Source organism: Nerophis ophidion, linkage group LG11, assembly GCF_033978795.1.
Source record: "Nerophis ophidion isolate RoL-2023_Sa linkage group LG11, RoL_Noph_v1.0, whole genome shotgun sequence".
In the NCBI taxonomy this organism is placed as follows: Eukaryota; Metazoa; Chordata; class Actinopteri; order Syngnathiformes; family Syngnathidae; genus Nerophis; species Nerophis ophidion.
The window spans coordinates 55,367,866-55,380,852 of NC_084621.1; the positions used below are offsets into that span (position 1 = coordinate 55,367,866).

Consider the following 12,987-nt stretch of genomic DNA (forward strand, 5'->3'; position numbering starts at 1 on the left):
CAAAAAAAAAAAAATGAGCATGCGAAAATTGCCTTTGGCTACAATCTGGCACATTGACATTTTGTATGTCTATTAATGTGCATTGTCCCATGTACTAACAAGGGACTTGTAATATACATCTATTAACAAACGTATTGGTGTGTTTAGACAGGTGATAATTAAGTCGGAGAAAATGCGGTAGTTTATAAATTAATTAATGTTTCTTTGCGGCGCGGTAGCAAATGCATCACGAAGCGGTGGTTGGGGACCACTGAACTAGAAAACTGTTCACCCATCAGGCATCTGTGGCCTTTGACGTCACAAATAAGGTCTATACAAGAAACCATTCCCATACACCTAATCCAAATTCTCATAAAGTTAATTTATTTCTCAAAAGCTGTGAGAGCTACAAAATAGAAACTAACTCCAAATTCTGCTCTAAATTCATTTTCGTTGTGTGAAGAGGCCTAATGTCACGGCGCAGTCTCGAACCCACAATTCTCCAGCAGCAAATTCCTTCAACGCCTCGAAACGAGTCTGGTGCTTTCTCAGAAGAGCACACATGACATCAAGGTCCGATTCCTGGGGGTTTGAGACTCGGGAGCAAGACCCGGTCTGCCGGTGTGGTCTGGTTCCGACATGTTTGGCCGAAACGTACTGTTTTGTACGTGAGGAGTGAAAGGAGACGACACCACCCAAAAGCTCGGGTTACCGGGTTTATTGTAACATTTGATGAGTGTGTGAGGGGTGTATGTGTAACAGAGGTAATTTATGATCTCAATTGCTTACTGTCTTAATACTGTTTTAATTTTAATGTCATCTTATTTTAATGTCATTTTATCTAATTTATTACATTTACACATTATGTAATGTGACTCTTTATTTCGCAATTTTTATTATTCTAAGTTTAGTACTGTCATTTCCTACATTTTTATGGTCATTGAACGTCACATGTCACAGCAGACTTCCAGGCTGAGACACGTGTGTGTCGTCAGTCTGTTGTCTTCCACGTGACGGTAAGTTGTGCTTTCTGGCGCTCTCTGAATTAGCTTTCAGCTAACTTATTAGCAAGCTAGCTGTAGGCCTAAAATAGACATATTTATGTTAAGTTTTGTTTTATTTCTGTACAGGTTTATAAATGTAAAGAAGGCTGATTGGAGACTCACTGTGATTGTTTTCACCAGAATAAACCATGGTTGAGTCAGAAGAATGACTGGGTGTCGTCTTTTGGGGAATAACACAACGCAAAGGAGTACTACATCTCTACATATGCTACTCTATGTGTTTGTTGGAGGACAACATGTGAATATTACCAGACGATGTTATAAGTGCAAGTTGGATGAATCCTTCAGCAGTCCGAAAGGGCGAGAAAGGATGCCCGTAAGCAGGCAGGTGGTCGAGGGCAGGAGAGAAGCAACAAGGCCTGTGTCCAAGCGAGGGTCGAGGATCAAGGGAGGCAGTCCAAAGATTGAGGCACAGAGGTTGAGCACACCGACCAAGATGGGTACTGCGGAAGAAAAAAGGAACATGAGACGAGGAGAGAGATAGCGAGGACAACAGGAGGGAAGCCACAGACGTAATGGTTTTTAATTGATTGATTGATTGATACTTTTATTAGTAGATTGCACAGTTCAGTACATATTCCGTACATCCATCCATCCATTTTCTACCGCTTATTCCCTTGTGGGGTCGCGGGGGGCGCTGGCGCCTATCTCAGCTACAATCGGGCGGAAGGCGGGGTACACCCTGGACAAGTCGCCACCTCATCGCAGGGCCAACACAGATAGACAGACAACATTCACACTGACATTCACACACTAGGGCCAATTTAGTGTTGCCAATCAACCTATCCCCAGGTGCAGGTCTTTGGAAGTGGGAGGAAGTCGGAGTACCCGGAGGGAACCCACGCGTTCACGGGGAGAACATGCAAACTCCACACAGAAAGATCCCGAGCAGGACCTTCGTATTGTGAGGCAGACGCACTAACCCCTCTGCTACCGTGAAGCCATATATATTCCGTACAATTGACCACTAAATTGTAACACCCGAATAAGTTTTTCAACTTGTTTAAGTCAGGGTCCACGTTAATCAATTCATGGTACAAATATATACTATCAACATAATACAGTCATCACACAAGTTAATCATCATAGTATGTACATTGAATTATTTACATTATTTACAATCCGGGGGGTGGGATGAGGAGCTTTGGTTGATATCAGTACTTCAGTCATCAACAATTCCATCAACAGAGAAATGTGGACATTGAAAAAGTGTAGGTCTTATTTAGTAGGATATGTACAGCCAGCAGAGAACATAGTGAGTTCAGATAGCATAAGAACAATTATATACAGTAGAAGTACATTTGAGTTGTTTATAATCCGGGGAGATGGGATGTGAATGGAGGAGGGTATTAGTAAAGTGCTGAAGTTGCCTGGAGGTGTTGTTTTAGAGCAGTTTTGAAGGAATATAGAGATGCACTTACTTTTATACCTGTTGGGAGTGCATTCCACATTGATGTGGCATAGAAAGAGAATGAGTTAAAACCTTTGTTAGATCGGAATCTGGGTTTAACTTGGTTTGTGGAGCTCCCCCAGGTGTTGTGATTATGGTGGTCATTTACGTTAAGGAAGGTCACTGCAATGAGTTAACGACGTCCCGGCGTAGGCTCCAAGGGTCGATTGGTCTTTATGCTGCCACTCAGATTAATCCCAGGTGCGCTGATTGCCAATAGATAGATAGTACTTTATTGATTCCTTTAGGAGAGTTCCTTCAAGAAAATTAAAATTCCATCAGCAGTGTACAGAGTTGAGGTCAATTTAAAAAGTAAGAAGTAAATAATGGGGGTGTAAATGGAAAAAAATAGAAAAATATTACAATAAGAATAAAATAAAAAGCAACAATGGGATTAAAAATATAACAGTAAAATAAGAATATAACAAGAGGAAATAGGCAGTAGTGACTATGTTATGAAAAAGTATTGCACTCTTATTGTTTTGAATCCTCTGTCATCCGAGTACCCCCCCCCCCTACAATTTCAATCACTGTACTATAGGTGGTGTCACAGACCAACCTCCCTGTACAGAGGAGAGTGTCTATGACAAAATACAATCCTGTCTTTTCAAACCTTCCTAAGACAATCAATAATTCAGCTGCTAACATATAACAGGACATAGGCACTATTGTTTCGGGTGCCACCTTGACCATTGATACAACTGAATAAAATGGTAATATGGATGATTCAATCCCAACAACTGTTGTTATGCTGACAGAGGTTAGTCTTATTTGCATCCTTAATACTTGCCGTGTTTGCACATTCTTGTCAGAGCATACCCCCTCCTGTAAAGGATAAATACTTTGGATCCGGCACCAAGCACTCAGACTAGATCTGTCCCAGCTACATTTCTGAGCATGAACTGATGAAGACTGCACTGAGAAAAGGCAACACGTCTTTTAAGACAATCTGAACAGTCCAGTTACGATCAAAGACTGGTACAAATCTCAACAAATGTGTTATCTGTTACAGACTCAACACATAGAAATACAAAATCAGGCATTAAGCATTTTTGATCTTTATGTGTGTGGAGTGTTACAATAAAATCAACACAGCATAGCACACACATAAAAATTGTACCGAGACAGTCTGTAGTTCTTCAAACCTGAAATCTGGCATGAACAAACGTGATTTCACAATATCAAAGAAAAAGAAGCATAGCAACCAACCAGTGTGGCAACAACCAGAAAAACAGGAAATACAGAAGACGACATTGGGGACGAGGGATGATGGTCATCCATCCATCCATTTCCTACCGCTTATTCCCTTCGAGGTTGCGGGGGGCGCTGGAGCTTATCTCAGATGGTCATATTGAGAATTTTTTAAAATAAAAATCCCCAAAAAATGATCAAAAAAGAAAAGACTGTGGATTATGGACTACATAATCTACTGAGCAAGTTAGAGGTATGTTCGCTGTTAACAATCTAGCCGCAATGCATTTTTAGCTTCTTGATTGGCTCCTATCTGTACTACGTCACACTTCAAAGAGTGAAGACACAGGAGGCGTCAGCAATCCCCACAAACATGAAAAGTTTTGGTTGTGAATATTAAAATAAATAAATATTCTCAGCCCAACACGTTTTGGAGCCATTTATCGAGAAAAAGACACTCCTAACACACCTCAGACAACAAAAACATCTTATTAGACAATCTTATAATCTTTTTGGTCGTGAGGGTGAAAATTTATTTGGACTTCAACGATGAAGTTAAATTGAAAGACACACCAAAATTGCTTTAATCAAAAGTGTGGACACACTTTAGCTTTTATAGTAGGGATGGGTCTTATGTAAGACTTATGTAAGAAGTGTCTCACAAAGATACAATACATGCATAACTTGTGGTGAAATCTGTGCCAAGTTAGACAAATGTAGTTTTTTTTTCCAATACAATTTTTTGTTTTGTATATATTTACTGTTTTTTAGTTATTTTTCAAATTCCATAGATTTGATCTACTTAAGAGACACTTGATTTTCTGAATGCGTTCAAAATAGTGTCACTGTTTTTGCAATATTGCGGTTTGTACTGTAGTTATTGATTTGTTTGTTTTTCCTTTACCTCTATAAACCCACACGTATCATAGATTGTCAACAGCAATATACCTACTCAGTGTCATAGTGGTTAGAGTGTCCGCCCTGAGATCGGTAGGTTGTGAGTTCAAACCCCGGCCAACTCATACCAAAGACTATAAAAATGGGACCCATTGCCTCCCTGCTTGGCACTCAGCATCAAGGGTTGGAATTGGGTGGTTAAATCACCAAAAATGATTCCCGGGCGCGACCACAGCTCTCCCATCCAAAGGCAAAACCTAGTAACTCACATCTAGCTGATTTTGAGAAAACAAAGGAAAACCAATCCATCTTGATGCTGTCTTACAAAGATCTACAAAGTCATCAAACGTATAGATGTTTTCTTGACCTTTCATTTTCTTGCCGATTGAGCCATGGATTGAATCTGCTCTCATGAACGTGTGCCCTTTCTCCAGATATTTTATCACAATCTCGGGTGGGCCCCATTCTGCGTTTGCACATTGGGCAAGAGCCGTGTACAGCGTCCGGTTTTTATTTTGACCTCCACAGTTATCTGCCCAAAAGAGTATGCAAGGGGAAGAATCAAGAACAATACATTTAATGAAGGTGCTTGCAACGTCCTGGGCCAATCTTCCAAATATCCCCTCGTGCCAAAATATCACATAATCAGGTTGACCGTCGGCCCCCATTCGTGAAAATGTCTCTTTAAAGACAATAAGGCGACTGACAAAGAAACTCCGATTGGTCGCTTGAGATACTAGGTTTTTCTGGTTTATCCATGTGGTAGTTGCTAGGTCCTGCCATGCGCGTAACAGCTTACTTACGGAACAAATTACAATATCGCATACACTAATGTAAAGCATTCACCTAGGAACTCCAAAATTATTATTAGCTCAGTTTTGACCAAAATTTAGTTACTGGGTTTTGCCTTTGGACGGGAGAGCTGCTGCTCACTGCTCCCCTCACCGCCCAGGGTGTGAACAAGGGGATGGTCTAAATGCAGAGGACAAATTTCATCATACCTAGTGTGTGTAACTTTAACTTAACTTCAACTATATCGATAATCCCAATACAGCTTTTTGAGATATTATTTGGAGCCATGTATCGCAACCATCTGGTATCCTGACGTTCCCATCCTTAGTGTCCAAATAGCACATGTATAGCTCAATGACTACCTGAAGAAGGCTTGCTTTAAGTACATCTGACATTTAACAACGCCTTCATGGTCATGCTTTGATCCATCTTTATTTAGACACAGCACAACTCATTCAACAACCAACCTATTAATCCAATAAAGTCCATCACATTGTGTATTCAACACCCAGGGATTACGCAGCACGACGACATAATGAATCCGCTGACACCCCTCTGGGACCAAGCACAATGGTCTTTTCCAGCATTGCCCAGGCAGCGTGGGCCAGTTTACTAATGAGCCCACGGGGGAGAACCCAGCGTCTATGTGTTTAATAGACTGTAGCCCTGCCAGGAAGTACACAGATAAAGTAAGGGACATAAGAGAGGAATAAAAAGAGCGAACGTTTGAGATATTCTTACATGAGAAGAAGCCAGAAGTAGCTCATGCAAGAAACCTCCTTCATTATGGTGAAAAACCCCGGAATCGTTCTCATTATAATGTCTCTCAGTATGATTGCATCAGCCATGAAACTGGGATCATCATTGCATAGTTATAACTAACATCCTCTACAAAATTATTTGAAAGGAACTACAATTAATTAGAAAGCCTTCACCTTTGTGTACTCCATCGAGTCAAAAACAAAAATGTATGGATTTAGTTTTGCAGACACACGCAATTCAAAACCTTACAATACAATATTTACACATTAGGGCACCGTGGTGTTTATTTTTTTCACTGAATGTGAGTGTGAATGTTGTCTGTCTGACTTGTCCAGGGTGTGCACCGCCTTCTGCCCAAACAAATGCAGCTGAGATAGGCTCTGTCATGCCAAATTTCTTCTCCCTACAGAAACCTCCCCCCCCCCCATTTATTTCCAGGGTCATGATTTATACAGACGTTTTGTTAACACTATATTATAAAAATATAACGCAATATTATAAAAATACAGACGTTTTGTTAACGCTATATTATAGAAAAATTTAAAAAACAATTTACAAACACAAGCTATGGCAGGGGTAGGGAACCTATGGCTCTCGAGCCAGATGCAGCTCTTTTGATGACTGCATCTGGCTCTTAGATAAATCTTAGCTGACATTTCTACATTATATCCGCTGGTAATCCATCAGGTTCAAACACTGATGAAATCTATTAAACAGACGAGAAGCAAGGAATCATGCAGAGACAGAGTTCATTTTGGCTCAATGAGGATACATGTGTTTTGGGCTGTATTCTAGTTACAGATCCAAACTATGTTCTAATTGTCCAGCCTGTGTGCTTCCACTATTTATTTGGGAGGTCCCTGTTTACATCACTGAAGCTGTCGCTGAGGGAAGGAGGTAATCTCGACAACTCCAGTTAGACACAATATAAGACTATACAAAAATGCAAATGTGTTGACGCTGGTGATATCGCCTTGTCTCTCTGCTCTGTCTGCGTCACGGCGGTGTCCGGCCTTGGCAGTCAGCAGGCCGTTCCTGGACACTGATACCAGACTAGCTTGCAATCTTTTAATCTTTTGGATTGCCAGTTTTGCACAGACAAAGAAAAATACCACTTCAGCACAATTGACAATATTTATAGCAACGGCCCTTAAGCAGAAAAGTTGTGCGATAATATAAGCATCATTTTCTACCATACCTGTTCGTGAAGTTGCATTAATGGTAAGAAGTATTTTAATTATTATTGGTTAACCTCAGAATAAAAATCTGATTAAAAAGAATAAGAGACTTATTATACTTTAGAAATGTTGGTCTTACTTTTGTTGTGTTTGGCATTAAAAAATTGTAGCTAAGATAGGCGCCAGCGCCCCCCGCAACCCACTAAGGGAATAAGCGGTAGAAAATGGATGGATGGATGGAAATATTATATGGCTCTTACGGATATACATTTTAAAATATTTAGCTTTCATGGCTCTCTCAGCCAAAAAGGTTCCCGACCCCTGAGCTATGGGATGACATAAGAAGAAACGTGACCCCGGAAGTAAATGCGTCATCCCATAGCTTGTTTTTGTAAATTGTTTTTTAATTTTTTTTTATAATAAAGCGTTAACAAAACGTCTGTATTTTTATAATATAGCGTTATTGTGATGACTCTTCTTCGGCATTGTAATGCCGGTGTGGTTTTCCCGGGGATGCGTCGAAGCGATGAACACAACAAGGTAAGTTATAAATGGATTTATTAAATAATAAAAGGCTAGGAACAAAAACACTGCTGTAAAGAGAAAGCAAACCAAAAACAGAAAAACAGTTCCTCAGCATGTGAGCTGGAATCAACAAATGGCTTAGCGTAAAAGCTAGCGAGAATATACATACAAAGATGCAGGTCGAGAGTCGTCACTGTTGCGCGTGGGCAAATTAGGATCCGAGACTGAACAAAGAAAAGAGGAAAGCTTATATAGGGAGAAATCAAGGAGAACCAGGTGTGTAGAAAACGAGGAGCAGGTGAAATCAATGTGTAACCATGGTAACGGACTAAACAGGAAGTAAGTGGGTCAGAAGAGAATGAAACAAAGATGGAAAAATAAACATGTGAAGATCTGAGTCACAGATCGCAACAGTATTCCCCCCCCCAAAAAGACAGATTCCAGATGTCTCAAAGAAAACAAAAACAAATAAGAAACAACTTGAACCCCCTCCCCAAAAACAGAGTCCACAAACGAAGGGAGGGCGGAGGGAGGCCACGGTGGAGGGTCGCCAGATCGCATGTCCCCGAATCCACCGAGGACACATCATGTGGCGGCGGCGGGTGGAACGCTGCTGCCGAACAAGTTTTGGCGGGCGACCTCGAAAAGGCCACATTAGTGGCCGCCTCGCAGGATGAGGTGCCCGGCGAGGCGGACGACCCGGGCACGGCCACATCCGTGGCCGACATGGAGGAGGGAGTGTCTGGCGAGGAGGATGACCTCGCAGAGGCCACGCCCGTGGTCGACGTGGTGGACGACGCCTCAGCACCGAAATCCCAGCAGGCTTGGAAGCAGCAGACGAGGGTGCGGGGACTGCAGCCAAAGCAGGCCCGAGTGCAGCTGGCGAGGAGGGTGCGGGTGCTGCAGCCGCCGGAGTCGTCGGAGGCGGCCTGGGAGCCGCCGGAGTCGTCGGAGGCGGCCTGGGAGCCGCCGGAGTCGTCGGAGGCGGCCTGGGAGCCGCCGGAGTCGTCGGAGGCGGCCTGGGAGCCGCCGGAGTCGTCGGAGGCGGCCTGGGAGCCGCCGGAGTCGTCGGAGGCGGCCTGGGAGCCGCCGGAGTCGTCGGAGGCGGCCTGGGAGCCGCCGGAGTCGTCGGAGGCGGCCTGGGAGCCGCCGGAGGCGGCCTGGGAGCCGCAGGAGTCGTCGGTGTGAGCTCCAGCCTCATCGTCGGCGCCGGTGTGGGCTCCAGCTTCTTCGTCGGCAGTGCTTGGCGGCGTGGAGCTGGTACCGGCGCTTGTCGAGGAGCTGGCACTGGAGTGGGCTCCAGCCCTGTCGACACAGGTGAAGGTTCCAGCCCCGTCGTCGACGCTGGTGTGGGCTCCAGCCCCGTCGTCGACGCTGGTGTGGGCTCCAGCCCCGTCGTCGGCGGTGCTTGGCGGCGCGGAGCTGGTACCGGCGCTTGGCGGCGTGGAGCTGGTACCGGCGCTTGGCGGCGTGGAGCTGGTACTGGAGTAGGCTCCAGCTCTGGAGCTGGTACTGGAGTGGGCTCCAGGCTAAAGTCTGTAACTGGTATGAGAACCAGTTCTGGGTCGGAGGCTGGTGTGAGAACCAGGTGGGAGTCTAGTGCTGGCTTGAGAACCAGGCTAGCAACATTTTCTGGTGTGAAAACCAGGCGAGAGTCTAATTCTGGCTTGAAAACCAGGCGAGAGTCATGTGCTGGTGTGAGAACCAGACTGGGAGCAGTGCAGAACACCGGTGGTGGAGGACGTGCTGGAGGTAATGACCTCGCGAGTCCGAACACCGGTGGAGGAGGTCTACAAGGCCGTTGAGACTTGGCCGGGGGAAAAACAGGTGGAGGAGGTCTACAAGGCCGTTGAGATTTGGCCGGGGGAAAATCAGGTAGAGGAGGTCTACAAGGCCGTTGAGACTTGGCCGGGGGAAAAACAGGTGGAGGAGGTCTACAAGGCCGTTGAGACTTGGCCAGGGGAAAAACAGGTGGAGGAGGTCTACAAGGTGGCTGTGGTTTAGAGGGTAGTATCTGTGCTACCTCCGTAGCACAGCTATAGGTCATAGCCCCTTCCTCCAGACGGGGATCCCAGACCCGTTCCCTATGGTCAGGGACTGACCTTAAGGGAGGGTGGTGGGAGGCTTGGAGGCGGGCCGACTCCTCCCCTTTAATTTGTCCAGAATTTCCTTTAGAAAAGGGAGGAAACACCTTGGACTTGGCCGGAGAATGAGGTTTTAAAGGAGGTGTAGGAGAAAAACTAGGTGACTGAGGTTGACTAGAATAATGAGAAAAAATATCCTGATAATTACGTATTTTATCATAAATGTTATTGGTATTCGAAAAAGGTTGGGAATGAAAAGTACTGTCCACAATATAAAAATCTTCTGAAAAAATGTCATCAACAGAGGCCGGTGTTGCGTCACCGGTGGGCGTTCCCCAATTGACGTCATCGCTTGTGTCAGAAAAAGTGTCATGGCAGCTTAAGGAATGATTTGAAAAAAAACAAGCAGGATTACCGGTGATGACGGGTGAATCCTGGACGGGGTGAAACTTGCTGTGTCCATGGGGAGGAATAAGTGGTGCTGGAACATTACTGCCGTGCGGGGGGCCTCTCCACTGGACCCCCCGCCTCTTCGGGGCAGCGCGAACGGCTTCGGAGGGGACTTCAGGCCCACAGTCAAGTCTTTCCTGCTCCCAAGCCACGAGCTCCAACCACAAACCCAAGTCGAAGGGTTCCTCCCGTGGTTTCGACGCGGAAAAACATTTTGATGCTCGGATCCTACTGTGACGCTTGTGTGGCATTGTAATGCCGGATTGGTTCTTCCCGGGGATGCGTCGAAGCGATGAACACAACAAGGTAAGTTATAAATGGATTTATTAAATAATAAAAGGCTAGGAACAAAAACACTGCTGTAAAGAGAAAGCAAACCAAAAACAGAAAAACAGTTCCTCAGCATGTGAGCTGGAATCAACAAATGGCTTAGCGTAAAAGCTAGCGAGAATATACATACAAAGATGCAGGTCGAGAGTCGTCACTGTTGCGCGTGGGCAAATTAGGATCCGAGACTGAACAAAGAAAAGAGGAAAGCTTATATAGGGAGAAATCAAGGAGAACCAGGTGTGTAGAAAACGAGGAGCAGGTGAAATCAATGTGTAACCATGGTAACGGACTAAACAGGAAGTAAGTGGGTCAGAAGAGAATGAAACAAAGATGGAAAAATAAACATGTGAAGATCTGAGTCACAGATCGCAACAGTTATATTTTTGTAATATAGCGTTAACAAAACGTCTGTATTAATCGTGACCCCGGAAGTAAATGGGGGGGGGGGTTGTAGAGGGGAAGAAATTTGGCGTGACAGCTCCAGCACCTCCCGCGACCTCGAAAAGGACAAGCGGTAGTAAATAGATGGATGGACATAACTGCAAATGACATTTCGCTGCATACTGTGGGTTGCGCTCATAATGCTTAGGACAGTTCAGTTCAGTTCAATTTCAGCTTATTTTGAAGATGCCGCGACCCCAAAAGGGAATAAGCGGTAGAGAATGGATGGATGGATAACAATACAATTACAATGTAATGCATCACATATTTCCAGTTGTTTTATTACAGCACATCCGAAAAGGAATAGGCTGAAGCAAAGCTTATTTATCCCATTTTTCTTTGTTCTCTGTAACAGAACAGTGAATAAATATATTAGATATTCCACAAGTAAGTAAACCAATATTAAATACATAAACAATCATCATCTCTCTTTTTAAAAAATAAAAAAAAGTTTCAATATATTTATCGTGATTCTTCTTCTTTGTACTTTGTGAACACTCGTAGTTTGAACACTCTTAAACTGAATCATACTGGTGTTTTGTTTGAAATCTTTGCTTAATCCATTCCATAATTTAATTCCACATACGTATATGCTAAAGGTCTTAAGTGTTGTACATGCATACAAATTCTGTTTTTATTTGTTAAATAAATCAATTATTTCTTACCTTCACGCTGTGTTTGAGCCCGACTGCATCCCTAAGAGAACGACCCGCATCACCACGGTGCCCCGCAATCGTCACAGCCTAGTTGTTCTTGTTATATTCTTATTAGTACTGTTTTATTTTTATTCTTATTGTAGCTTTTTTATTTTTATTCTTATTGTAATGCTTTCTATTTTATTTCAGTTTATACCCCCATTATTTACTTTTTACTTTTCAAATTCGATCTCAATTCTGTACACTGCTGCTGGAATTGTCATTTTCCCGAGGGAACTCTCCTGAAGGAATCAATAAAGTACTATCTAGCCATCTATCTATTAGAGCCTATTATTTTAATACAATAGGTTAAGAAAATTGCATTGATTTTCAAGTAACATATGTTGTCAGCTAATTTCAGTTCATTTCTAAAGGCTCCTTATGAGGGCAGGCTTGAAGGTTTGTTTCATTGACAGATTAATGCAAGAACTGTTTTGCAAAAGCTCATATCAGCATGTGCATTGTGTAATTAATTGCGCTTCTACTAATCGGCATCTCATTCGTGTAAATTGGTGTAGATGAAAAGAAAGATGAACGTGCAGGTAGCTTCAGAACAAAACGAGAAGGGTTTTTGTCCTCGCCACTCGCACTTCTAATTACGCTGTCTCATTAGTCCTCATTTCAAACAGCTCATCCAGATTTCTAAGAATCCTCATCCTAATTAAAGTTCCTAAAACCGAAGATTTTTCAGTCCATCCATCCATCCATCCATCCATCCATTTACTACCGCTTATTCTCTTTCGGGGTCACAGGGTGCGCTGCTGCCTATCTTAGATACATTCGGGCGGAAGGCGGGGTACACCCCGGACAAGTCACCACCTCATCGCAGGGCCAACACAGATAGACAGACAACATTCACACTCACATTCACACACTAGGGCCAATTTAGTGTTGCCAATCAACCTATCCCCAGGTGCATGTTTTTGGTGGTAAGAGGAAGCCGGAGTACCTGGAGGGAACTCACGCAGTCACGGGGAGAACATGCAAACTCCACACAGAAAGATCCCGAGCGCAGGATCAAACCCAGGACTGCTCAGGACCTTCGTATTGTGAGGCAGACGCACTAATCCAGGGGTGTCAAACTCAAATACAGAGTGGGCCAAAATTTTAAACGGAACAAAGCCGCGGGCCAAGGTTGAACAAGTTAAC

The 12,987-nt window shown here is 43.8% G+C and overlaps 1 protein-coding gene across 2 annotated transcripts in view; it reads left to right on the forward strand.

Moving 5' to 3' along the window:
• The first annotated feature begins 9,740 nt into the window (after positions 1 to 9,740).
• Positions 9,741 to 12,987, forward strand: part of LOC133562270 (cholecystokinin-like) — a 292,686-nt gene continuing 289,439 nt past the window's right edge. The window contains exon 1 of one of the 2 annotated variants that reach the window (XM_061916295.1): positions 9,741 to 10,678. In XM_061916295.1, the coding sequence (XP_061772279.1) occupies positions 10,628 to 10,678 (51 nt within the window). In that variant the 5' untranslated portion in view covers positions 9,741 to 10,627. The remainder of the gene's footprint in view (positions 10,679 to 12,987) is intronic. The other variant, XM_061916296.1, reaches the window with a different exon arrangement.